The sequence below is a fragment of the Heterocephalus glaber genome, unplaced genomic scaffold, assembly GCF_053883595.1.
Source record: "Heterocephalus glaber isolate CG9 unplaced genomic scaffold, H.glaber_assembly_v1.0 deba00000594, whole genome shotgun sequence".
NCBI classification, from domain to species: domain Eukaryota; kingdom Metazoa; phylum Chordata; class Mammalia; order Rodentia; family Bathyergidae; genus Heterocephalus; species Heterocephalus glaber.
Genome location: NW_028258151.1, coordinates 24,946,981 through 24,974,721, shown reverse-complemented (window position 1 = coordinate 24,974,721; position 27,741 = coordinate 24,946,981). Strand labels below are relative to the sequence as shown.

Below are 27,741 nucleotides of genomic sequence, written 5' to 3'. Positions count from 1 at the left end.
GCAAGCAACAATCAGGCAGTGAGCGTTCTTGAAAAAGAGGCAAAAGAGAGAGCAGCCAAGAATGAGAGCTGGAATCAAGACTCTATGACAAAGTGGTTCTAAAAATGTTCTCATCCTGACATAAGTTCATCCTTAGACAACCTGGAATTTGTTCCTGGGCCTTAACAATATCCCCTCAGAAAATGGTAAAAGGAAGAACGAGAAGCAGAGAAACAAATATCCTCAGCAGCTTACCTATTTCTGGAATTTCACAATTAAACAGTTTCTTTAGCTTGAATTTGTCAGAACCTGTTTTTTGAGCCAGATTTTACTCAGGAAGGTGGGGGAGGGAATGCAGAGAAAAGAGATCAAACAAAATACTGAAGGTGGATCAAATGCCAAAGGTAGAAGGGTTTTGGGGGGCAGAGAAGATGGTTGGTTGTTCCCTAAAGACTACATCAAAGGACTTGACAATTTCAGTCTGTTTCAAAGTAGGACCTCTGGGCCCTGGGCAAATCAGAGTCCAGTACAGACCACTCAAAATCATTCATTAGATTCTTTGATAATTATCTTGTTGAAGAAACGGATGAAATACATGCTGTGAACTACCCCCCATCCCACCCGTGCCATGGGCATTACAAGAACCTAGACAGCTTCCCTTACTGGCCTCTATTTCAAACACTTCCTCATCCACTCTCAAACCAAATCTCCCCTGGGACTACAGGATCCATACTAAAACCTAAATGATTCAGTCTCCCCCTCGGGATGAATTTAATAATCATACCAGCTCTTACACAGTGGAAATTATATACGCAAAACCTATTTTACATTTTTTGAAATGGTGTGTGTGTGAGTGTGTGTGTGTGTGTGTGTGCGTGTGTGTAAATTCCAAGAATTCTAGTATGCATAGTCTTGTAATTCGAAGTCTCCAGCTACACGGATTACTTCTAAACAGCTACGCTCCCAAGGCGCCTAATAAACCCTGCGGGCACATTCCCCAAATCAGCCATCCCAGCACAGGGGTCAAGGGAAAACTAGCTTCCCTAACCCTGTAAGTAGATAAACCAAGTCAATTTGTTCCCCTGAAAACCTTGCTCTGCCTGCGTCCTCCCAGCTCCTCGGTCCTCGCGTAGCCAGGTTTAGCCTCCCGCCCACAGAGCCCAACTTGAGTCCTTCCAGGTCCACAGTACCGCTAAAGAACCAACTCCTGCCACCGGGAAGAACTACAGCCCCCGGCATGCCTCGCGCAGACGGATGAAGCCACGTGATCGTGCTCGCCCGGGATATGTGGTCACGTGACTCCAGGAAGATGGCTCCCTTAACAGAGGAGCACTTTGCAGCACTGCAGAGCCTGTTGAAGGTAAACTGAGGGAAGGGAACGTTTGCGGCTGCATTTTGTCACTCGTACTTTGTATTACGCAGGAATTGGAGATAAACTGGCGCTGGTTTGGAGACACCATTCTGTCGCTACTTCTCTGTGTTACTCCGGGCAAATCGGTGTGCCCTGAATTTATTAAGAGCAGGATCAAACAACACCGAGAGAAGGAGACAGGAGAAAAAATGACATGAAGGACGTGAAGGCGCTGTTTAAATGCCCTCTGGGACAGGCCTGATTTTCAGTATTGGTGCATAGAGGTGGTAATTGCTAGCTTTGCGTTTCCAGTTCCCCCTTTCATCCCTTTTCATCACTCCGTCTGCAGCAGCCCAGGCCTTGGAATTAAGATGTGCTCTGATTCTCCCGAGGCCTGAGTTTTCTCCACTCATTTTGGCCAGTATAAAGGCCAAAATACTCTCCTGATAATCATTTGTTTGAAAGATTGTGAAGTTGAAAGAAATGTACTTTAAAGGGAGTAGTAAAACTCAAATTAAATGCTAGGTTGGAGTTACCTATTGTCACTAGCTGACATTACAGTGGTCTGTTGCCTGCTGTCTTCTTTCAAAAATGTAAGATCCAGGAAGGAACTTTTCTTTCTTACTTTCCTTCCTTCTCTCGTTAGGTGAAGAGGGTTGAGTTAATTACACTCATTTCATGGCACAGCATCATCAGTCCATGAAATAGTCTCTAATTTGCGTTACTTTTTTTTTTTGTACCGGAGATCGAACTCTGATCCTTGCGCTTGCCGAGCAGATGGCGGAACCACTGAACTAAATCCCCGGCCTTTGTGTTACTTATATTTTAATGGCCTTCCCAATATTCATTTGCACTCTCCAGGTCTGAAGGCATTTATTTTGTTGTCACAATGTATCCCAACACGTAGGACAACCCCTGGGATACAGCATTTGCTCAGTAAGTAGCTATTAAATAACTGAATTAAAGTAGTGACTGGGTTGCGGATTGGAAACCTAAGAGTTTTCAGCTCTCAATCCAGTGCCTTTTCACTTCAGTGTGGCTGCTTTGCACACTATCCACCTCCTGTGCATGGTTGTCTTGTGGACTTTTTCTATAATAAAGTTTTGAAAACGAATATGTTGCATAGCTACAGAAAATGCACCAATCGTAAGTGCACACGTTAATCATTTATTACATACCCATGTAACCACCGCAAAAAGTTAAAAAATGAAACAATCAGTGCTCTGGAAGTCACTCTATTGCTTCTTCATTATTTCCCCCACTCTCCTCACCAGCAGTAACCACTATCATTGCTTCTAACACAAACGCTGGGGGCCATATTAGGAAGCATAATCACAAGATACAATGAATGTTTAAATTTTTTTTTAAAGTATTGTAATAAAAGATATTGCCATTAACCCCCCACAAAATACTCCCCTTTACTCGGATCACATTTATTCCGTCTTTCTTGTCATTTTCTGAAGCAGTTCTAGAAATCCACTTTTGTGTCTTACAGTAATCGTGGTTACCTTGAGGTCCTGAATCAACTCAAGGAGTTTACCTTTCATGGTCATTTTGACTTTAGGGGGAAGCTGGAAGTTGCATGGTACCAGATCTGGTGAATATCATGAATAAGGAGACAACTTAATGTTTTTCCAAGCCTGCCTTTCCATTGGATGGCACTCAGCTGTACCATTCACAGTAGTTTGGGCCACACCTCATAAAGACAATCACAAAAGAGGACTTCCAGAACTTCCAGAGAGTGGCAGGAATGATGGGATAAGTGTGTTTGAAGTGCGGGGGAATATTTTAAGTAGAATTAATGGCAATGTGTCTTTTAGTGTAACAAATTTAAAAAATTTAAACACACCATATTTTTCAATCAGCTCTTGTTGTTTGCTAGGTCTGCCATGACAGAGTACAAGCTAGGTGGCTAAAACAACAGAAATTTATTGTCTCACAGTTCTGGAGCCTGTAAGTCCAAGATCAAGATGTTAGATGGATTGGTACTTTCTAAGGAGCAGTCTGTCCCATTTCTTTCTCCTAGCCATCTTTGAAATGCCTTGGCTTATAGATTGCTGCATTCATCTTTACATGGTATATTTTCTATGTCTAAATGTCCTTTCTTTTCTTTTTTTTTTTTTGGCGTTACTTAGGATGGACTCAAAGCTTTCACAATGAGCTGTATCCCAGCCCCTTTTTAAAAAATGAAGACATTGATTATATTTGATTAGTCCACCCTAAAAACCTCATCTGAACTAATTACATGTACAACAACTCTATTTCCAAATAATGTCACATTCTAAGATGACTAGAGATTAGGATTTCAGTATTAGGAGGAAAGAAGAACATAGTTCAACCCATGTCAGGATCTATCTCAGAGCAAAAGATTTGATTTGATGACATACAATTTGGTTTTTTTTCCTTTTATGAATTATGCTTTTGATATCAAATCTAAAATCTTCCCAAGTCATAAATCCCAAACTTTCCTATTTTTTCCTAAAAGTTACATAGTTTTACATTTTACATTATGTTTTAAGTCCATGATTTCTTTTGAGTTGTGTATAAAGTTTGGAAGACTTAAGTTGAGTAGGGTTTTTTTGTTGTTGTTCTTGCTAGCCAATTGTTTAGGTACCATTTATTGAGAAGGATATCTTTCCTTCATTGAACTGCTTTTGCACCTTTGTCAAGAATCATTTGGGCATATTTGTGTGTAGATATATTTAAGCATTCTCTACTCTGTTGCATTGATCCATGTGTGTAACCTTCTGAAGGTGCTACACAGTCTTGATTGCTATAGTTATATAACTTTGAAATCAGATAGAGTTTTGTAGTTCATTCTTTATCAAAATTACTTGATATTGTACTTCTTGTACAATAAACCTTGTTGGCTGTATCCAAAAAACCCAAAAATCTTTCTAAGCTTTTGATTAGTGTCTTAGTTACATTTGTTGTTGCTGAGACAAAATACCCAACATCCAAAAGTTAAAGGCATAAAGGTTTATTTTGGCTCGCATTTTGTATAGATTTCAGTCCATGGTCAGCTGGCTTCAAGGCAGGGTAGTATGGCAGAGGGGTATTGCAGAGGAGAAACAGTGCATGGTAGAGCAGGCAGGAGGCAGCAGCAATAAGCTTCCATTTTTATCCTATCCAGGTTACAAACCTTTTGGGTGGTGCCATCCACACCCAAGGTGGGCCTTCCAATTATCCATACCCAGAATTATGCTCAACCAATCTGTTAATAGACTTATTTGTCACACCCTTACTCCATATTCATACACCCTTAATCCATATTTAGACACCTTAGATATAGCCACCTCCCAAAAGCCCCACCTATGAGGACATGAGGCTTTGGAGGAACATGTAGATACAAGCCATAACAGTTTGAATTGCATTAAACCTATATACTAGTCAAGAGAGCAGACATCTTTAGAATATTGACTCTTCCAATCCACAAACATGATATCTCTCCATATTTATTTTGATTTTCTTGGATTTCTTTCTTCTGTGTTGTGTAGTTTTTAGCATACAAGTCCTGTATTTCATTTTTTGAGCAATTGCAAATGGTATATTTTTAATTCCAGTGTAAATGAAATTTTAACTTGAATACACCATATTTTTTACCAGTCCTGATATATTGCTCATTTCCATTTGTTAATATTTAGTAAAGATTTTGTGTCTATTATCATGAGGGGTATAGTTTTCTTTTTTGTACTATTTTTATCTAGTTTTAGTATCAAGGTAGTATTAGCCATAAAATGCATTGAAAATGCTTCCCTCCTATTCTGTTTTATGAAAGACCTTGTATGCAGTTGGTTAGTTCATTCTTTAAATATTTGTTAGAACTCTCCAGTGAAGCCAGCCAGGCTTGGAAGGTTGTTTGTTTTGACAGAGTTTTAAAGTTATGAATTCAGTTTCCTTAATAGCTACAGGAATATCCAAATTTTCAATTTCCCCAGGGGGGGAATTGTAATAGTTGGTGCTTTTTTGAGTAATTGGTCCGTTTTGTTTATGTTGTCAACTTTATACATACAGAGTATTTCAGAGAGTTTCCCTTACCATCTTTTTGATGTCTGAGGCTCTTTAGTGATACCCTTATTTCATTTCTGATATTGGTAATTTGTACCTTCTTGCTTTTTGTCAGACTTGCTGATAATTTGTCGGTTTTATTGATATTTTTCAAAAACCAGCTTTTTAATCTTTCTATTTTCAATTTTATTAATTTCTTTTATTCTGCTTCCTTCAGATTTATTATGCTCTTTTCCCCTTGGTTTTTAAAGTGGAAGCTTGAATTATTAATTGGGGACTTTTGTCTTATTTTCTAATCTATGCATTTAATTCTGTCGATTTTCTTCTCAACACTTCAGTGGCTCGGTCCTACAAATGTGGTTTTTTTTTTGGTCCTACAAATGTTGATAGGCTGTTTTCTCATTTTCACTCATTCAATCTCTTTTTTTTTTTTTTTTAAGTTCCCTCTAGACTTTCTTTTTGAAATTTGATTATTTACAAGGTTAAGTTTCCAATTGTTTAACTGAAATAATAGTGTGTTGTCTCTCATTTTTTATGGCCCAGAATATGATCTATCTTAGTATTAAACTGGATATCAGTAACAGAGAATTAACAGAAAAAGTTTTTTAGAATTTTGCTTAGATTTAATCTGTAGTTCCAAAATGCATTTCTTTTTATACCTTTTTAGTGGTTGCCTGAGTTACTGCATTATATATGCATCACTTATTTTAATAGGATGAGGTGTAGAAATCTTACCTCCCTCTGTATCCTTTTACCTTCCCTCACAATTGTCTTAAAAATTTCCTCTACTTATATTTAGAATTTCATCAGTGTTATAATTTTTGCTTCTGCCTTTTGAAAATTCATGGGAAAAAAAGGAAAACTTTCTGGGTTTTGTACCTATTTTCACATGTTCTGTTTCTTCTTCCTGATAGTCCAAGATTCGTTCTTGTTCCAGGAATATCTGGTGTGAAAGAACTAACTGCTGTATGCCAGAGGTGCTGAGACCCAAGAAATACATCAGGCATATTTGGGGTACTGACAGTGTGAGGATTCTGTATGTAATGCTCCACAGACCACCATAATACTGTAGTTTTGTTTTTCTATAATGTGCTGGCAAACAATGGGGGGAGGTAAGACCATTGTTCCTCAAGGGCAAATCATGATGGCTATAATTCAAGACGGCAACAAGCTGGATCCCTCTGCTGCTTTTATTTTTCTTTTCTGTATAGAGAATGTAATTTTGCCATTATTTTGTGGTAGATCTAGTGATGGGTTTTTTAAATTATCTTTTTATCAGTGAATGAACCAGTGTCTTGATTTCTTCTTCATTCATGTAGGCTTTTTTAGCTGGCTGTAGGATTCTAGGTTGGTGTTCTTTCTTTCCTTTCATCACCTGAAAAATACTGGGCCACTTCCTCTGGTCTCTGTGGTTTCTGATAATTGTTTACTTTAAGTAAAGTGTTATTTCTCTCTTCCCACTTTCAAGATAATTTCTCTTTGCTCTTCATTTTCAGAAGTTTAATTATGATGTATCTTGATGTGGGGCTTTTAAGGATTATATTTTTCAGATATAAAATTTCTGTTTTCTCAACATCTTCCATTTCTTTGCTAAGACATTCTCCTTTTTGTTTGTTTCAAGCTTATTCATAATTACTTAGTGAAGTATTATCAGGACTGCTTTAAAATCTTTTGTCTTTCAACTTGATATCTTTCTGGTTCCTCATTTGATAAATGGTTTTTACTGAAACCTGGATGTGTTCATATTACGCTCTGAACCTCTTATGTTTTAGCTGGCTTCTCTGACATTGCTCAGGTATGGAAAGCAGCCATTACCTGGTTGGAAGTAGAAGTCCAGGTTCCCCACCTGACTCCTGTTGGTAGCTGAATGTAGCGATTTCTTGATAGTACTGCGTAGGGGTAGAAGCTCTGACTCGGAATGGTCTTTGTTAATACCACAGAGTGGTGAGGATGAAGATGCCAGCAGCCTACTTGGCCTTCTGTGATACCAACCCTGTAGCCTCGGGAGATTCCCACTTGGCCTCTGTTGACATCAGTGTGGTGTCTTCACAGTTCTTCCTGTGATACTTGGCTGAACTAGAGCCGTTATTGGTCCTGGTACTTTGTCTACAGATAGTGGTATTTATATGGAGATTTTTTTTTTTCCTATACTCACTGTCATTTCTAGGTTGCTCTCTTCAGATCAAAGTCTAGGATACATGAAGCAAAAAGAAAACCCAGGGAACTCAGCATCGTGTCGTTGCTTGGTTCTCAAGATCATAGCAGATCTGCCTTTTCTCTTCCCCTTTTGGAGTCATCTTATGTGTGTTTTCTGTATAGCACCTAGGGATTCCAGTTGTACTTAGCAGAAAGAATAGAGAAAAGTAGGCCTAGTCTGTCTTCCCAGACCTGAAAATGTCATCTGTACCTTTAAATCTTAAGTTTCAAAGATCCCACATACTAAGACAATATTATGTAAAAAAACATGTGTTTTCAGTCTTGATTTATTTTCCCCTGTGTGAATTAATGTAGGCTTCCTCGAAAGATGTTGTCAGACAGCTGTGTCAAGAGAGCTTTTCCACTTCAGCTCTTGGCTCAGAAAAACTCTTGGATATGACGTGTTCCAGCTTGTCTGTGACCCAGGAGGAGGCAGAGCACGTAAGTGTGGTCAGAAATGACCTGTGGCCAACTGCGCTGGTCACCCGTTAATCTCTGTCTTGACTTCCCAGTTGTTGCCGTGTTCTAAAGAAAATTTCCTCCCAAGATGGCTGTTAACATTGCAGATTTTTTTTTATTAGTGAACTCAAAAGCTTTTCCTTTGGACCCTTCCTAATGATCAGTGAGGCATGGATGGGAGAACTGTACCCAGAGGCAGAGCTTCTGACCCTTTTCTTATCAGATTTTTTCAGACAGTGGAGACAAAAGCCAGCCTTGGTGATTTTTCTTTCCCAGACTGTGACTTGCTGATGCCGATGAGCTGTCAGCTGGATAGCTTAGGGCAGACTTTTCAGGGATCATGGGGCGGAAGTGTGGAGGTCTGAGCTGCATACCGCGGGGTTCAGTCAGGTTCCTCAAGGGGCTTTTGGGTACCTCAGCTTTCTCACCCCTCTGCCCCAGTAAAGTCTCCTGCTCTGGTTGTCTGATCTCAGCAGGTGGCCAAGAGGAGATGACTCCTGCTAAGTAATGTAGCAGTGACAGGCTTACCTTTTTCAGGACAAATATGCTTCTAAGACAGGCATCTCTTCATCCAAATAGGCTGGTGATGTTATTTCTGTAATCTGAAGTTTTGCTCATTGAAATCTACTACAGAAAATTACAAGGCAGAACCAAAACCATGGAAGTGAGTTAGCAACTTAGTTTTGATCCCCTTAAAGGAGACACTGAGGCAGGAACTGGGGGCAGCTAGTTTTGGGGAGGTGATTCTAGAACCACAAAAGAATGGCCAGGAAAAATCAAATAGGGGAGGGAGACCAGCCATGAAGTGTTTTAATGAGCTGTGCACGAACTCCCACCCCTCACTTGTGGGTTGTGTCCATCTAGTGAAGCAGGTTCCAGTGGTACCAGAGAAACGGTTACCTCTGGGGTTTCTTACGTCATCATACTCTCAGATCACTGCAGGCCACACTGGACGACAGATCCCCAGGGTCTCTGGAAGGGGACACACCAAGCAGGGTCTGGACTCCTCTTTCACAGGGGCAGTCCACACTGCCAGCCAGAAGCTGTTTGTTTTCTTTGCCCTTCCAAGTGACAGCTTAAGGGCAAGGACATGAGACTCCTGCCACCTGGGATTCAGAGCCCACAGTCCACAGGAACCAGTGTATCTTGTCACACTTCAGTCAGCACAGCTTCAGGTTTTTGCAAGGAGCTTGCAGCCCCGCTCAGGGAAGCCCAGTGCTGTGGGCTCTGGCTGTCTGCGCACTGGACCAATGCAAGGTTGCCTAGTAACCCAGCAAACTTTCACCTTCTCTCAGGTTACCAGGGAAACAGTCCCAGAAAGTTAGATGAAGGTCAGATACCCCCACAGAAGGAAAGGGGATGTATTAACCATTTGTCCACGTGTAGAGTTTCTGGCCATCCAACAGCTTCCTAGGCTGGGCCTCGGCACCTGTCTTTTGAAGCAGCAGGTGGACCCCGTGGCCGAGGCACACAGGGCATCAGCAGCTGCTAGAGGCGTCCACACTACTGTGACTTATTCATGACTGTGTCAGTGTGCAGCTGTGGAGCCTGCCCCTGCCCCTGCCCCCTGCTTCTCCTGCAGCTACAGGCCTGCCCCTCTGTCCTACAGCTGCTCCAAGCTCTGCACCGCCTCACGAGGTTGGTGGCCTTCCGGGACCTGTCCTCAGCCGAGGCGATTCTGGCTCTCTTTCCAGAAACTTTCCACCAAAACCTCAAAAACCTGCTGACAAAAATCATCCTAGAACATGTGTAAGTGCTCACTTTTTAGAGTTTTTGTTTATGTCTTATTATTTTTAGTTTCTATTCTAGAAATAATACTGTATATTCATTGTTGAAAAATTAGGAGTGACACTGAGAAGCCTGCTACCTAGAAATTAGCAGTATTAATTCCTTAATGGAAAGTCTTTTACAACATGCTTATTATTTCTCTTTACATATGAGGAGAGGTTATTGTATTTTTAACAGAAAAACATGCCATTTTATAACTTGCTTGTTTTCAGTTAATAGAATCAATACAAATGATATTTCAGGTCAATAAGTACTTACCTTCAGTATCACTGTAAATTTTTAATGGTTAAATGTAAAATATATTCCATTATATGAAGGAATTGGGTTTAAGATTCCTTAGAGGTACACATTTAGGATATTGGCAGTTTTTCACTTTAGGGAACAATTTACAGTAGAAACTTTGTGCCTTTATTTTTTTATTTATTGGTACTGGGGATCAAATTTAGGACCTTGAGTTTGCATGGCAGGTGCAGTGCCACTGAGCTAAATCCCTGGCCCTTGCTCCTTTATTTAATTAGTTCTTTACCAGGCCAGAGGGCTTGTACGTGTTGGGTTTGGGCTTTGCATTACAGAGCTGACCATCAGACAAATTGCACCCTTTTCCACCAATACGATGCAAGGTTCCCTTCTCCCCACACCTTTACTGAGTGGATTTTTTTCTAACTTTTTCCCAGTTCTACAAACACCAAATGGTAGCTCATTTCACTTACATATCTTTGAGACTACCGATGTTGAATGTCTTTTTCATGTGTTTGTCATTTTTTAATTTCTTTTGTGAATTAACTGCATATCTTCTGAGCTTGCTAGATCCTTTACTACACACACACACACACACACACACACACACACACACACAGAAACTTAAATAGAATTGATATTGTTTAGCCAAAGCCTTGAACAGGCTTCTAATAACTAATAATGCCTATTTTCCAAAGGTTTTGGTATTTATTTGGAACTTTAGCATACCTGACCACATTCTGTTCTGACTCTCTTAGCATCTCACTATGATGCTGTTTCCTGTAGTCAGCCAGGTCTGTTTGGTGTGTTTTGCGTAAGGCACCAAACAAACTCTGTGTACTGGTGCTCAATAGAGGTCACATTGACCTTTTCTCTTTTTGTTGTTGAGAACAATAACACAGTACGATTACAATGCATCAAGCTTTTTCCTTTTTGTCCTAAGCTATAAACTAATAGCACTTATGGCCTTAACCTCACTGAACTTCGTAAAACAAATAAACAAAAACCTGCTTTTTGGAGGGAGGATTTTCTAAGGTCCTTTCCTGTTAAGAGCTCTGAAGATCACAGGAAGGGCAGAGGCTCAGGTCTCTCTCATTATGAGAAAACACAGTTTCATCTCTTTTCCTTCATTGTTTCCTCCTCTCTCCCTCTCAAAAAGATCTACTTGGAGAACTGAAGCCCAGGCAAATCAAAGTGAGTACCCCTTCCTTACCCCTGTCCCCAGCCCCAGCTCCGAACCTGCCAAATGACCAGAGACTATAACCATCGCTTCTCGGCCTTTTGGCTAAGATCAAGTGCAGAGCCCATAACCAGAAATCAAAAGGAATGATTCTAATCCCAAACCACTCTTTTGTGTTTTTTTCTTTCAATTCCACTTTTTAATTTTTCTCAGGTTATAAACATTATTATAGACTCATGTTTTTTCAGATACAATATGCAAAGCAGACAGTGAAATACTGAATTTATTAGTTCCTTTCCCATCACTGGGACAAAATACCCAATACCTGCAACTTAAAGGAGGAGAGGTTTATTTTGGCTCACAGTTTCAGTGGGTTCAGTCCATGGTTGGCTGGCTCAAACACAGAAACAGTACGGTAGAAGGCTTGAAGCAGATGAAATCTGCTCATGTCATGGGGCCAGGAATCAGAGAGAGAAGGGAAAAACTAGAGATGAAAATATGCCTCTGCCCCTGATGACCAGGCCCCCCTGGTTGTGAGACTTTTAGGGGACATTTTTAGATCCAAACCATATCAATAATTATATTTCAATGAAGGAAAAAACTTAACAGTAATTGAAATTACTTTGAAAGATTGCATAAAAGTACGTGTTAACACTAAACCAATCACGGTTCTGGGGCTCCTCATCTGCACTGAGGCACCTCATCCTCTCAGCTTCCCTGTAGACTAAATAAGCTGAAATGATCCCCACTTTTCAGATGAAGAAGCAGAGGCTTGGAAGTTAGTTGGGTGGTGGAAACCTGCGTTCAAAGTCTTTCTTTAAAGCAAGGCCTCTTACCACTATTGCTGAAGCGACACTTCCTAAGCCTCAGGCCATGACATCTTCTCTGCCTTGGGTCACTTTTCATCCCATTTCGACATCTGGAGGGTTGGGGCTTCAGGCAGAAGCCTGTTGATGCTGCCCCCTGTGAGTTAGTTCTGAGGGCTGATGGCCTTGAGCAGTGGGTAAGGCCTGCAACTTGCTGGTGTCATCGCCCCACCTGTCTGTCTCTTTCAGAAACTTGCTGTGTATATCAGATGTATTTTATGTGTATAGCCCTTAGAGCTGCCTGTCATAGAGGCTTGGCAAATGTGGGTGGCATGAGCTAGCTCTGAGCTAAGCTGTCCTTCCACAGTCTCTCTGCCACACCTAGTTGACCTGGACTGGAGAGTGGATATCAAAACCTCCTCGGACAGCATCAGTCGCATGGCCATTCCCACTTGCCTGCTCCAGATGAAGGTGAGTCCACTGTCATGCTTGTTGATGGAGAGCAGGAGCAGCGGTAGCCTGGTCCCCCATGGGCGTCTCTGACACCAGCTGGTGACAACCCCATAAATTAGAGAAAAACATAGACGTGTCTGCTTATTCACAAAGTACTCCACTGTATTAACATATGAACATAATAGGACACATACCAAAAGTAGAAGTTTTAAAACAGTGAGAGCAATGCAAAACATTTTATTATTGATTTGCTGACACCTAAAGGTTTCCATAAGTGACAAGTTTTGCTTTAACAGTAGAAGCATGCATTCAGATTTCAAATAGCCTTCTGGATATTTTCAGTATCCTTTCACCAACTTCTTACCCAGTAGGATTAGGCCATCGCCCTGGCAGCGTGGTTGATCCAGCTTCTGTTGGTAGTGGAGTGTCAGTTCTTCATTTTCTTGTTCATGTGCCCTTGCCATTATCTTCACTTTATAGTTGTTTCAGGGATCTCCTATATTCACATCCCACTTGGTAAAATTCGATAAAACTAGACCGCACATTGCTGTGTCTGCTTTAGTCACCCAGAAATGTAAGAAAATGAAGAAGTAAAGATACCTCTGACAATGACATTTTAAGTATTAGGCTAAATTTATTTCTCTTTTAAAGATGAGATTTAAAAATCTAGAAGTTGTAGTATTTTTCCTGCATTCAGTGGATTATTTTATGTACCACCTAGAGCTCACTTCCTCAAGTACCAGGATGAACATGTGATTGCTCACGTGGGTGCTGAGTCTTAGGAGGTTTGAGAGTGAGTGGACCTCGGTGTGGCCTTCTCCAGTACCCACCTAGACACTGTTACAAGGGGAAGTGACGTAGGCCTCTGAGCATCTCCTTCCACCCTCCCCAGTTGCTGGCTGACTCAGGGTTCTCAGCAAAGACTTTATCTGCAGAGGCCCAGCAGGACTGAATGGGCTCACATCTTTGAGATGGGAAGAGAGAAAGCTTTGGCCATGTTCTCTTTGCAGATCCAAGAAGATCCCAGTCTGTGCGGGGACAAGCCCTCCATCTCCGCTGTGACCGTGGAGCTGAGCAAAGAAACGCTGGACACTATGCTAGATGGGCTGGGCCGCATCCGAGACCAGCTTTCTGCTGTGGCCAATAAATGAACCAACCAGCTGCCAGTGCTGAGGCCACATCCCGGCCGTGTGTCAGTGACGAAGCACCTCCCCTTGAGGCAGTGGTGCTGAGCTGACAGCTGGTGGTATAGTGGGATGGGGGACTTGGTGCCACCCACGAAGCACAGGAAGATAGGGAGGGAGCGGCCGGCCCCTTGCTGTTCCCTGCTTTTGTCTCTTTCTGAAGCTGATGCCCAGAAGCCTCCGTCTTTGAAAGGCTCCTGGGTGCGGCCTGCTCACCACTGTGCAGTGAAAGGGAACACATGCACCATCAGCAGGCTCTGTGTAGGGAAGATTCAGGCCCACTGTGGAACTTATCTACTGAGTTCATTTCCAACATTAGCTCTGATGGATTCATTTCCAACTCGGGAACAAATGGAAGCAAACAAGTGAGGCCAGCAGCACCTGCCCCTCTGTCAGAGAAGCCAGGCAAATCTCCCAGCTGAGGAAGTCTGAGCCACTCCTGGGGAAGGAAGTGGGAGTACTGTGATTGGAAATAAATAACAGTTTATGATTCTGGTCATGATTCTTTTCACCTCCATTGTTACCTTTGGCCAGTGCTACCTTGTTCTTGAAGATCCCAACTTCCTGATCCCCAGCCAAGCCCATGAACCCTGGTGTGACATGAAACCAGGCATGGGAACCTTCTTACCACTTTGTGTGCTTTTGCTGATCACGTGGAACAGAAAGGAGCACGGTTGGTAGTCAGTCCGCACTGTTACAAGAGCCATGATAGAAGCATTCCTTAGTCTGTAATGATATGAGATCATTCCAGCCTGGTGCCTCACATCCCAGGGACCCCATGTGTGAAGACCTTTTCCTCTTCATTATCCAGATCATCCCTGTGCCAACAGTTTGCAGCTTACTTACTGAGCTCTGTATTTTGGCAGCTTCTCCAATGGGGTGTGCATGGAGTGGATGCAGGAGTGGGACCACAGGTTAAGAATACAGTATGTACTTGGAGCCCGGGCTGCCAGGCTCTGAAGCTGGCTTGGCTTCTTAGTAACTCAATTCTTGCTCACACCTTCCTTTTCTTTTGATTATTAAATAGGTACAGTAATAGTGCCTACTTCATAGAACTTCTGTTCAGATGAAATGATACACCATACCTAAAAGCACTTAACTGTTACGGCTCATAGGAAAGGCTCAGTAATGTTAGCTTCGACTATTAATGGCAATGAAAGAAAGCTCTGCACATTCATTGTTTCGCCTACTGTAACAGCTGTGTGAGAAGGAATGTTGCTACCCTCCCTTTATTGATGAGGAAACTAGCTCATTGAGGTTTAGTCACCTGCTGGTAAATGGCCTTATTAGGACTTGGTCCCAGATTTGTCCAACTTTCTGTGACACAGGCCTCAGCAGGGGGCACTGGAGCTCTGTCCTTAGCTTCATTTGGAAAATTTTGAAACTGAAGTAGGAAAAAGCTTACCTCTGCTCACCCAGTGAGATACCAGAAAGTTAAAGAATAAATTCCAACCCCCCTCTTTGCCTGCTGTCTCCTGGAAGCTCAGTGACCTGGTTCTGAAGTGGCTCAGCCAGATGTGGTGGTGCATGTCCATAATTCCAGTACTTTGGGAGGTGGAGGCAGGAGGGTGGCAAGTTTGATCCCAGCCTGGGCAGCTTAGTGAGACACTGGCTCAAAACTTAAAAAGGGCTGGGAATGTAGCTCAGTGCAAAAGCCCTGGATTCAGTCCCCAGTACCTCAAAAGAAAAAAGTAGCAGTTCTGAACCCTTCTGGGGCCACACCCGTTGATAATCTGATGGAAGCTGTAGATCCTTTCTGTGGGAAATGAACACTGAATTATTAGCATGCTGTGACAGCTCGGGGGCCCCTTAAGCCAGCCTACTACCTGTGTTGACAGCCCTTGATTTTAGCCTCACCAGGAATTCATCTCTCTTTTCTTTCCACTCTGTGACCTGCAAACAGGTCTCAAATCCCTGTGCTCTTGCTGTTTCACAGACCCTCCAAAGACACTAACTTGAAGCGAGGAGCCCAGCATAGTGATCGGGCAGTTCGACATTTCTCCACCAGACTGAGCTGAACAGAGCCACCTGAGTGCGTGGCACATGCAAGGGTCCATGAGTGCTTACTGTCCTTCGCCTCACCCACTCAGTTCAGGGCTTTGGCCTCTGCTCTTCGAGAGGATGGATTGTCTGTAGGCGCCATATTTCTGGCGGGCCTGATCCTAGTTCAGAAGGACCTTGTAGCTTCCTATCTGTTGATCCCATAAGCAGTTCCTTGAATGCTTGTCTGGTTTCCCAGTATGCTTTGAATGATGAAGCAGCCCTTTCCTTAGGGTTCAGTAAGGTTTTGATGTGCAAACTCCACCCACAGAAGGGCAAGGATCAGGTGCCTGTGCTCCTGGCAGCCCAAAACATTCCACCTACCTGGCCACAAGAGTGAGCAGCAGGTTTATCCTGCTCAACGTGTATGTCACAGAGACTCATAAACATACTTGACTCCTGAGGGGCCAGTGTGTCTTCTGGGCTTTCACTGATGGGCTCAGCAGTGATGATCAACACCTCCTGAGCTTTGATAGTGAGGTCCATGGTGGTTCTGTCACACAGAGAAAGCCCAACTGCAGGGAAGCCTTCTGGACTCCAGAGGTTGAGAAAAGGCGGGAAGATCTTTCCCTTTTTCATTAAACATTGAGCTGCTGGTCTCCGAGGAAGGCACCTCACGCTGCATTAGGGAATAAGTCACCACAGCAGAAAAGTGTGCAGCCTTAGCTCCTTCTGTGGAATACCACGGCCGCCTCTACACTGACCTCACCAGTGGCCCTCAACACATGAGCAGAGCACCCTCCCGTGACTCCTGGGAACAGGCTGAAATTCGACACAGTGGAACTTGGGAAGAGAAGAAGTGGTTTATCAAGTTGCCCCAGGAATGCATAACGTCCCGGACACCGGGCACTGCAATCCAAATGATTCAGGTAGCCCGTTGTTGTCATTGGCATCCAGTCAGTGGGCTGTACCTGTTCCCTTAGCTCTAGAGGTTTGTCCTGCCTCATCCCCTCCAAGGAGGTCTTTTCAAGAAACTCCTTTTAGCCAAGTGCCAGTGGAACTTCGAGTTCTTGATCCTAGATCCTGGACCCCAGCTGGGTACTTTACCTGGAGAAAAACGTGAAGTGCCCCTGAGTGCTCTACCCCAGACTCTAACCTACCAGGCAGCTTGGGGAGGACACAGCTTTTCAGGTGGCACAATTCTTGGTCAGGAATGTATGACAACAGCTGGCAAAAGCACCGCCCAGTAGCCATTAAGCAAGCAGCAGTGCCAGCTGGGCCTTCCCAAGCAGTGGGTCTGCCTACTGGGTCCTGGCAATAAGTCAAGAGCAATCTAAGTTCACAACACCTCCCCTGGCACCAAACCACCTGTTTGCTGCACCAATTGTTCTAAAACTGTGTACCAGGTTTGTTTCAATCAGGAATGGTAAGATGCAGGGACATGGAAATGACTGTCATGAAGGGCGACATTGATGCTCGCAGAGCCCAGGAAACAGGAAGCAGAGCATGTCACACAGCCACAAGGGAAGGGTCCGTGTTGGTCAGGAGGCAGGAAGGGAGAGCCCAGAGCCTTTATCGGGGTTTTCATACACAGGAGCGGTTAAGGCAGGTAGGCAGTCTGAGTGAGTATAGGATCAGATAGCTTGAATGATTTTGGTGAGTTCTGGGCTATAGGAATGATCTCTAGTTGCCCAGTATCTGACCCTAGCATGATTTAAGGCAGGAGAAACATTAGCTCTGTGTGTAAGAGTTTGATAAAAGAGATAGTTCGGCATGTGGCTCCAGACGTAAATTTGAATCAAAGACATGCAGGGACTCCTCTGAACTCTCTCGGAATTTGCTAGTCCTGGGAGGGGCAGTCTTTCCAGGATCAAGGCCCTGCATGTTAGAGCTTCAGAAATACAGAAAATCAGAACATACAGCCAATACAAGGACATGCTGCAGTAGCATGCAGTCGCAGGTCGAAGTGGCTTTTAGCACAACCAGTTTCTTGGCCAATGTTATGTGGTCCACAGTGGTTGGGGGCAAAGGGTGCCTCTGCAGCTCACTGTAGTCATAAGGGGCCCGAGATGATGCCATCCTCATGCCAACACATGCCCCACCGTCACCAAGGAAGGGATGGCGGACAGTGGCAAATCATACTTAGGGTCTTACAGCTTCTTCTCAGAAGCGACAGGCAAGTCACATGACCACACCCAACTTCACAGGGAACAGAAAAATCCAATCTTACGATGAGCCAGGACAGAAGAGAAATGGGAGTTTTGTGATTGGCTTTTATGACTGCCCTGTCACTTGAACCCAACAGTTCTTTAAGCCACTTTCCATTTATAAACAAAAGAGCAGTGAGGAATACCAAGCACTTCATCTCAGTACCTTTTCTCATGATAAACCTGGTCACCTGTGCTGCCCGTGAAGGCATTTGAAATATTTCCCAAATACATTACCCTTCACCCTAGCTAGCCCTGAGAGTCAGTGGAGCTTTATTCTTAGGTATTTGTGCATTTTACTGAGAAGAAGGTAGCTCAGAGAGATCCTGCACTACTTGAAAAAGCTAGATTTTCTCATTTAAAAGCCAGTGGTTTCTCCATTTCTCTCAATTTGGAAAGAAGAAAACTCAGTTCTTCCCAGATCACTCTTAAGTCATCCCTAACCTGGGTACTTTTAGCTCACCCTGCATACCCTTTCCATGTGCATCATGAACATCCTCCTTTGCCTCTTTTTCTGGTGATATTCAGGTCCAAGCACACACTGGCACAAGGACCAGCTATTCGGGGCTTTCCCACACCAGCCAGTTCCCTGCATACCCACAGTGAGCGCCATTAGTCAGGCTCTGTGGTCTGGGGTTTACAAATTTCCAGGAAGCAAGTCCAGCCCTGGTGGGGAAAGGCTCTCTGCTATTTTGTTCGCTGAGATGTTATCACAACTGAGACATTTTCTTTATTCCTTTTTGCATTTTAATGCAGAAGCCATTGGCTGTCTGATATTTTGAAAGTTTTCCAGTGGTGGAACATTTACAGAATGATTTTGAACCTGTATCTGCTGATTCCAGATACTGATAGATCCTAAACACTCTGAACTGCACCATGCTGATCTTTACAAAACTTCTTTTTTTCAGTGATGCTCCCATTTCTATGGTTTAATCATCCTTTTTACAGCTACTTTAAGAAAGGGAAAAGATTTGCTAGCAGTATTCCCGCTTGGTGCCAGAGAATGTCAATCTTCAAAGACAGAGGACCGTTCTTTCTTTGAGGAAATGTCAAGAGCTCTAAAAAGTGTGTCTGTAAGGCTGGGTTTCTGCTGACCCTGGGCTCTCGGGAAAAGCTTTGATGGGCTTTTGCATCTGTTCTGTAAGGAGAGATAATGTATTAGTTTCTCATCATTGAGACACAATACCCAACACCCACAACTTAAAGAAGGAGAAGTTTGTTTGGCTCATGTATCAGTCCATCATCAGCTGGGTCCCAAGAAGAAAGAGCATGGCAAAGAGGCATGGTAGAGGGAAACCAGCTCATGTCATGGCAGCCAGGAAGTAGCAAAGGGAGGACCCGGCAACAGAGATAAACCTTTCCAGGCCACACCTCCAGTAACTCACCTCTTCTAACCAGGCCCATCCCCCAACAGCACATTTAGCTATGAACTCATCAGTGGACTAATCCACCAATGAGTATAGTTGCCCCCATGATCCAGTCATCTCCAATAAGCAATGAGTGCATGAGGCTTTGGTGGGACATCCAGATAGCAACTAAAGCAGATAACTATGAGCTATGATTGAAAAATACAAGGAACGTTTTAAAACTATTATAGTAAAAGACCCATGTCATGAATCCCCTTCAACCCACTCCCCCTTGCTTTGAAGACACTTATCCCATCACTCTTGCCAGTTTCTGAAGCAGTTCTGGAACTCTTCTGTTAGGAGTGTCTGTATGAGGTGTGACCTAAGTTATGGTGAACGCTGCTGCTGAGTTCCATCCAAAGGAAAGGCAGGCTCATAAAAACATGACAGTGTGTCCTTGTCCACCTTATCCACTGGATCTGGCACCGTGCAACTTCAGGGTCTTCCCCAAAGTCAAATGGCCACGAAGAGTGTACATTTTGAATCGATTCAGGACTTGAGGCAGCCACAGCGCTACAACTGAAGATACTTATGAAAGAGGACTCCCAGAAGTGTTTCAGGAAGTGGCAAGAAGGATGGGTTAAGTATGTTTGAAGCAAAGGAGAGTATTCTGAGTGGAATTAGTGACAATGTGTCTTTTACTATAATACTTTTTTATTTAAATATTCACCATATTTTTCCATCACACCCCATTCTTAGTTGATGGCTCATAGAGAAAGCTACACAGGTTCACTGGCCAAAGAATGGAAACTTCTTGGCCATTGGTATCAAAGTTGGAATGGCCACATGACCCTGGACATCATACAGCAAACTATGATACCATCCCAACAAATTGAATAAAAAATTAATTGAAGGGTGCTTTAAGATATCAGAGGGGACTGGGGATACTCTTACGAACATATAGAGCCCCCCATCTTTATGGGCTGGGCTCTGGTTAGAATTTTAGGAACTCAGAGAAAGCTCATACTCAAAGTATTTTGCTTATCTGCTTATTAAACTCTAGAAAGTGAGAATCGCTATATTAGGTATTGATTTGGCTGCTTTAACAAAAGCCCAGTTTCCAGGAATTAAAGAATTTAGAAGTTTAGCTTGTGGAGGAGTCTGAGCTGGTAGAAGGCTTGAAGAACCAGGATGGCTCTGCTCCACAAGATGTTCCACAGACATGGGCTGCTTCCATATCTCTGCTTCACCTCCCATCAGTTACTGCCACCACTGGTATGAGCAAAGCCTGCTCAGTGCTGTACTCCAAGTCTGTATCCTAATCACAGGCAAGTGGAAGGAGGAAGAGGGTGTGCCCCAGAAGTTGGCACATTATTTGTACTCACATCATACTGCTTGAATGTGATTCTATCACATAGCCCACACTTAGCTGCAAGGTATCCAGGAAACAGTCTCTGTGTCCACCTAACACTTGAGGATGTGGAAGGACTAGACAGTGGATGCGGCTTGTTACCAAATACAAAGAATGGATAGTAAAACATTTGATAGGCACAGTCTTCAATGCCTACTCAGCTGACTATGGCATGGTGTAGCTTAATTTACCAGTTGGCTTCCTGACCACGGGCTCCGGTTTCATAGTGGAAGAGCAGAGAACAGAAAGGCACTGTGTGGGATGGGAAGGGTGGGCATGTGTGTGCTTCTTGGGGATGGAGACCATATCTCGATAACTTGGTCACCACAGCAGCTTCCACAGTGCCTACCTAGCACCCAGTAGGTCCATTTGTGTCCCAACTTCATTCACAATCTGGCACAGGACTTGACTGGTAGTAGCAAGCCATAAATGAATCATACTGAATGGATTAGAAAGGGAGACTGACAGTCAATGTTCACTTACATTGCTCTTCCTAACTCTACCTTGGCTGGGCCCTAATTCACAATTAAGGCTATTCTCAAATTTTGCCACCACGCTTTCTGGCCTTCCCTGACTTCAAGCTCATGGGTGTGGAGATACCCTTTCATTGTTCATAGGACTTAAGCAAGAAGAGGGAGAGATGGGAGCCCTGGGAGAAAGAAGAAAGGAGCCCCCTCCAGCTGATAGTGAAGTGACTTTGGTACCCTGAACTCCTGCCACTCTCAGTGTTCGGGGGTCAGATTTTCCAAGGGGCCAGAAGAGGAAGTTCCTGGGTTTTCTCCAACTGCCAGAGTCAGGAAGGAAAGAGGGACTTGCCTGGGCCTGCTTGGAGATGACTCCCCTGACTGCTGGCCTTTGTCCCTCCTGCGCCCTCTCTGGGATGCCTTCCCCTGACCCTAGCTTAACTCCTGCTCATTTTTCTGGACTCCCAAGCAGCAGCTAACAGGGGTCAGCCTCACTGGCCTGTCTGCTTGGATCTTCCTCTTCATCCCTCTCACCGCAGTGCATTTTGGTGGTCCTGCCTTCCTAGGTATGCTGTTCACCACAGTATCCTCAGCACCTGAGCACACAGGCAACATAGATCCTTGTTGGTACTGAGAGTTTCCTGCCACCAGTTGAACTGGGAGCCTGCCCCTGGGCTTACTTCCATAAAAAGAGATCACTTGTCAAGACGTCATAAGTGACTCAAGTTCTTTGTACCCCTAGAATCCACACCGGAAGGAAATTTCCGCCCACGCTTCACCTGGACGCAGATGAGCTTGTCCAGGATGCCCAGCAGATGGCGCAGTTGTTCTCTTTATCTTCCCGCCTTGGCCTACTAAAGAAGACAAAGACCAGGGCGTTGTGGTGATGGTGAGGTGGGGTGGGGGCAGACCTCTCTTAAAACCCAGCCAGAAGCTTCCTGTAACAGAAGCCGTCCGACCCCCGGGCCAGGGCCCAAACAGTGGAAGGATGGGCAGGGTGTGGGGCAGGCCCCCAGGGATGCCTTCCAGGGCGCCCCAGCCCTGTCTCTGGAGCTGACACCCGCTGCACCCGCCATGCTGCTGCCCAAGGCCAGTCCTCAGCCTGACAGGTGATGAGGCCACGATTCAAATTCAGATTTGCTTGGAGCTAAATCTCAGTTCCGTCATCTAGGGAAAAAAAGGGAGATGAAGTTATTTTTTTCCTGACAACACACATTGGAGGGAATCACAGCTCCGTGTGGGGCCTCTGGGAAATGGAAGCTGCCCCATTCACGGTGGTTCGCCCTCAGATCTCGGCAAGACGCCCTGCTGGGTAAACCGTGCCATAGACCGGGACTCCTCGTCCGATCTGCTCTGAGAAGAGGCTTCCTGGGTCGGGGTCAGACGCGGGCGGCGAGGACCCGCGGTCCCGGTCGTCTCTCATCTGGCTCCTTCTCAAGGCCTCCTGACTGGTCTCCCTGCCTCCAGACTTGCCATCCCTCTCTTCTGGCTCTAACCTTTCTCTCACTGCTGCACGTGTCTTCCGACTGGAATCTCATGTCAGCCCCTTGCCTGAAGTACCTAAGTGGATCCTTCATGCCCTCAGAATAGACTGAACTTAGAAAAATGGGATTCAGTGTCCCTCCTAACATGATTTCTGCCTACATTTTCGTCTCTTGAAACAACGTTAAAGAAACAGGCTTACTTCTGAGTGGAGAGTGTGAAGTCTGAGGACTGGAAGGATCACAGGTTTAGGGTGACATCTCTGGACAGCCTGGAGTACCAAGAACAGAAGTGGGGTTTCCCATTTCTGGGATTGGTGGCCAGCATTGTTCATTCCCTGACCTGCCTCTCCTGCAGGGCCGGATCTGGGGCTTGCTCACTGTTTGGTCCCCAGCACCTGGGACAGTGCCTGCACTTACAGATGCTTGGTCAGTATTAGCAGAATGTATGCACGTGGGAAGAAAGGAAGGAAGGAAGACGGAAGGAAGGAAGGGAGGGAGGAAGGAGGTAATGTTCCAACAGGGTTGACTGGGTGGCCGTTTCCAGAGGTCACCAGCCCCTGCTTTTTGCTGGGGGACAGTACTGAGGAGAAAGGAGCTTGACTCAGCGGTTTGGCCTGGGGGAAGCTCTAGGGGGAAGCTCAATGACATGAAGGGCGGAAGTCCCAGAACTTGCTGTGCCCCAGCCTCTCTAGGGTTCCACCCCAACCTCCCAGGAAGGTCACCCTGCTGCAGAGAGTCGGGAGGCCCTTGGTCCACCAGGGCCACAGGAGTAACTGCCTGGCCGCCTGTCTCCCAGGATGGCTTTCTCTCCGGCACAGATGGCGCCCAGAGCGTCCTCTCCCCACCAGACAGCAGGTTGCAAGAGACGCCGCATTGCTTCAGCCTCAGCCCGGTCTCTGTCATGACCCCATTTTCTACATCACTCGCCTCCACTCCCCTCCAGATGGTGGTTTCACTTCAGTGTTCTCTAAAAAGAACTCCCTCTTGTTGCCAGCTCAGCCGCCTCACAGGTGGAAATCCAGGGCATTTGGAGAAGCAGGAAATGCTTCCTACTTGTTGAGCAGGGACATCAGTTTCTGCAGCGTCCCTGCTGTCACCACCCCGGCTCATCCCCACCCTCGTCGCTCACCTGGAATGCTGCACCAGCCTCTAATTGGGCTCCCCACCCTCCGCTCCTGCTCCCCAAATCTGACCTCAGTGCTTCCCAGAGAGTCAGCCTGAGCTTGTTTTACCCTCTAACCCTGCTCCTACCTCCCCAGGCTCCTCTAGTTCCAACCGGAAATGGGGAGATCATTGCCTCCTCCCTCTCCCTGATGCTGCCTGTTCTCACCCATTTAATCCCTGAGCAAGTCCTGTGGGTTCTCGCTCTGACTATATTCACATTGGACCATTTCTCTACTTCTCTGCACCGATGTGGCCCACAGCACCATCATTTCTCATCCATGGCAGCCTCTGAGCATGAAGACACCTGCCTCAGCCTCCTGATCTCCTGTCATTCCCATCTCTCTGCTCACACCAGTCTTCCATCAGCTCCAAAGTCCTCCGAGCTGCAGGTCCTTTGTATTCGATTTTGTGCCCACCTCCCCCTGCAATACTCTCTCCCCTGCTCTTCACAAGCCTGGCTTCTTTTCATCTTCCAGGACTCACTTAGAAGGCGAAGGCGGCCACTAGCTCAGGGAATAGCCAAGCTTTTCTCTCCAGAGAGGATTCCGCCTTTTATTCTCAGTCTCAGCATCCTGTTTACTTGTTCCCACTTCCAGTATAGTCATACTAGCTTGATGAATTTGCATGCATACTTATTTATTTAAAAGGTTCATTGTAAGTCTCCTATGAATATACCACACAGGTGATAAACTGGACTTGTTCGACACTATATTACCCTCAAGGATACAGTGACCTGCGTATATGCTATGCTCAACAAGTAGCTGTTACATGAATGCACTGAATGAATGGAAGATCCATCACTGCCCTGCTTTTAGTCTCTGTAACTCCAAGTGACACCATTAGAGTTTCTTCTCAACCTCACCTGTGCTTGCTTTCCAGCCTCCTTGCTGGGTCTGTGGGGAGCTGGGGAAAGGCTCAGACAGCCCTGGGTGCTCCTGGGCGGGGAGTGAGCAGAAATACTGGCCAAATGTTCTTATGATCATGGCAGCACTTTCATTCTGTAAGATCTGGGTTTAAAAAAAATTATGGGTATTAAACTCTGAACCAAAGAGCCAAGGGGGTTATTTCACGACAGAAGCAATAGCTCTGTAGGATGTACAGAAGCCAGAACCCCTGGTGCTGACTCGGACCAGGCGGCACGAGGATTCTAGAGAGAACAAGTCCCCGCATCAACAAGACTGAGCGCAGGGGCCGGGCGGGGTCCAGTGCACACTCTGACCCAGTGCGAAGCACAGTACTAGGTTATTAGAGGTCTCCGTGAAAAGTCAAGCGACAGCCCGTGAAATTACTCCTGTCACTGCCCAGGTGCAGCAGAAACACAAGAAAGCCACCGGAGTCCCTCTGGATGGCAGCCTCACTGGGCGGCAGGGGAGGACCCATCTGCCTGCTTTCCTCTTCTCCCCAGAGACCCACTGCGCCTTCTTCAGCTGGCAGTGGAAGGGTCCCCCATGGATAAGGGCATCCGGCAGAGTCAGCTCCTCTTCTCCGGCTCCTGGCAAGGTGGCTCAGCCTGCTGCGGTCTCGGCTCCAGCCCTCCCGAGGCCTCACCAGGGGCTGGCAGGACTGAAGAAGGCGTGTCTGGTCTCCAGGCGAGCTGCTGAGGGAAGCCTTCCCTGACTGTAGCGGGTGGCTCTGGGATGGACGCTGCCCACACGTGCCAATCCAGCCTCTGCCTTCGTACTTGGTACTTTTCGCTGACAACAGAAGTACAAGGAGTGATGGAATAACATACGATATATGTTTACTTTTTTAAATTTTACCACAGTTAACGACACATTGCCATCGATCCCCCTCAAAATACTCCCCTCACTTCAAAGACACTCATCCCATCATTCTTGCCACTTTCTGAAGCAGCTCTGGAGGTCCTCTTTCGTGAGTGTCTTTAGGATGTGCGATAAAAATTAAGAAGAATGCTGCTGCAGAATGCCATCCAACTGAAAGACAGGCTCATGAAAAACATGGTAGTGTAGTCTCCTCTATTTTATTCACTGGATCTGGCAACATGCAGCATCTGGTTATTCCCCCAAATCAAAATAACCATGAAAGGTAAACATTTTCGATCAGCTTGGGACATCTGGTAGCCACAACACTGCAAATAAGGACACAAAAGAGGACTTCCAGAACTCCCTCCAGAAGCGGAAGAATTAGTATAAGTGTGTTCAAAGGGTGGGTATTTTGTGGGGGGATTGATGGCAATATGTCTTTTACTGTAATACATTTTTAAAAATATTCACCATACTTTTCAATCACACAGTAAACATACTCAGGGGCCCCTCATGAGTCTGATGCAGCCACTGAGATCAACCTACTGAGAGGGCAAAGCGTCTTCACTTAACACTGGGCACCGGAAGTACTCATTGCAGAGCATTCAGCAAGTACACACCCTAGGCCCTTGAAGCTCCCATCTCTCTACAGCTGGTTTCATTACACCCACGTCACTGGTAAGGGAAGCAGAGCTCAGCCTTGGCTGTGAGAAATCTCCAGGCAGGGCATACAGCTGGGCCTGGCCCCAAGTAAACTGGTTTTCTGTTTCTGGACAAATGAAGGCACAGAAAGTTACAGTGTGAATAAAGGGCATCCTCAGAAGGTAAAAATGCTAAAATCAATGGGAAGAGGTCTCCCAGAGCATGGTGATCGGCAGCTGTGAGCTCCAGGCTGCCTCCTGCTGCAATGAGGCCAATCAGACGCCAGAGGGGATGGGGAGGAGTCTGAGGACCTGTGAGCTTGTAAGGGGCAGCTGGGAGCAGAGGAGGGAAGCAAACTCAGGAAAGGCTAATATAAAGGGTCCCCTCATAGATGCACAGGATTTGAGGCTGGGGACAGGGGCAGGAAGGAAAGGGCAGGAAATGCTGGCTGGTTATGCAGAATGTCCCCTGGCTCTGGAGGTGGGCTGGTATAAGCTGGTGTTTTCACTGGAGAGGCCTCTGTGGGTGACCTGTCCTTTCTCCAGGCTTAGTCCTGGGCCCTTCTCCTCTGGACCTTCCTGCAGGTGAGTGAATCCATCCAGGCCAGAACCAGATACCCAATGGAGGACCCTCCCAGGGCCCAGAGCCCACCCTGACTTAGAACTCTGGGCCCTATGACATGCGTGTCCTGACCTCAACCAACACACCTCCCTTTCCCAAAGCTCCCAGGGCTTCTCACTTTCCAAGCACCAGTGAGTTTGTGTAGCAGGAGCACTTGCTCAGAAAGAATCTGGCCAGCAGCTGCCAGTCTCAGCTCCTGCCCTCGGCTGAGTCCCAGGGTGAATGAGAACAGCTTGCATGGCAGTGCTTTCTTTCCTGGACACGGCAGGCCTAGCTGTGCTCCATCTTCTCTCCTTGGAGCCCTACTCTGTGGCATCACTGGCGCAGGCCCTTTCTGGTGGTCACTGAGGAGACACAAGACAAGGTTGTCACCTCTGTAGTTGCAGTATGGCTTCAACGTGCCCGCTCCCTTCCGTTCCAATGTCTATACCAGCTCAGGATAAAGCATCTTTCACCAAGACTCCTGAAGTCCCCCTACAACCTTCCCCACTTCTGTTGCCCCTGAAATCCATTCTGTACCTAGTAGCGCAGTGGTCACTTAAAACCCATCAGATGTCCCACCCTTAAAACCTGCCACAGGGCTTGCTGTACACTTGCTGTCCTTGCTCCAGTCTCAAAGGCCCCTGCTTTGCTCCGATGGGCATCCTCCTTGCTCATTTTGTTCCAGCCTCACTGAGCTGGCTGCTGCTCCTCTGCCACATGAAACTCTTTCACTGCAATGTTCCCTCCTTGTAGAACTTGAATTCCCCTCTCTTCAGGGCCCCACACAAGCTGTACCTGTGTCACATCCCTACATCTGTTCAACAAACACCTTCCTTGGCCAAGGGAACCAGCAGCCCTTCCCTCCTGTTGTTTGAAACTTAACTATGATTCCCAAATTAAAGTGCAGATCCAATCTCAGAGGAGGGAGAATCCTCCAGTTGATTGGCTCCTCTTTCCTTTGATGCCGAGCCCTTTGATTTCTTCTACCTGTCTGTTGCCCGCCTCCCTCCATCTGCAGACCCCTGGGTCCAACTCC

The 27,741-nt window shown here is 45.6% G+C and overlaps 1 protein-coding gene and 1 long non-coding RNA gene across 4 annotated transcripts; one reads left to right on the top strand and one right to left on the bottom strand.

Moving 5' to 3' along the window:
* The first annotated feature begins 1,246 nt into the window (after positions 1-1,246).
* On the top strand, positions 1,247-14,138 carry Commd9 (COMM domain containing 9). 3 transcript variants are annotated; one of them, XM_013074979.3, is made up of 7 exons: positions 1,258-1,339; positions 6,253-6,363; positions 7,850-7,975; positions 9,603-9,742; positions 11,178-11,212; positions 12,372-12,475; positions 13,468-14,138. In XM_013074979.3, exons 1-7 carry the CDS (start codon positions 1,265-1,267, stop codon positions 13,606-13,608), a joined length of 732 nt encoding a protein of 243 aa, XP_012930433.2. In that variant the 5' UTR covers positions 1,258-1,264; the 3' UTR covers positions 13,609-14,138. The 3 variants fall into 3 exon arrangements, with proteins under 3 accessions (XP_004852085.2, XP_012930433.2, XP_087061729.1); XM_087205603.1 differs by having other exon boundaries at positions 1,296-1,339; positions 6,276-6,363; XM_004852028.3 differs by lacking the exon at positions 6,253-6,363 and having other exon boundaries at positions 1,247-1,339.
* Positions 14,139-14,215: 77 nt separating this feature from the next.
* Positions 14,216-25,964, bottom strand: LOC147829553 (uncharacterized). The gene is made up of 3 exons (XR_015448987.1): positions 24,560-25,964; positions 21,549-22,216; positions 14,216-18,966 (listed from the first exon to the last, which is right to left on the bottom strand). It is a non-coding gene; the product is annotated as an uncharacterized LOC147829553 (long non-coding RNA).
* Between the last annotated feature and the right edge of the window lie 1,777 nt (positions 25,965-27,741).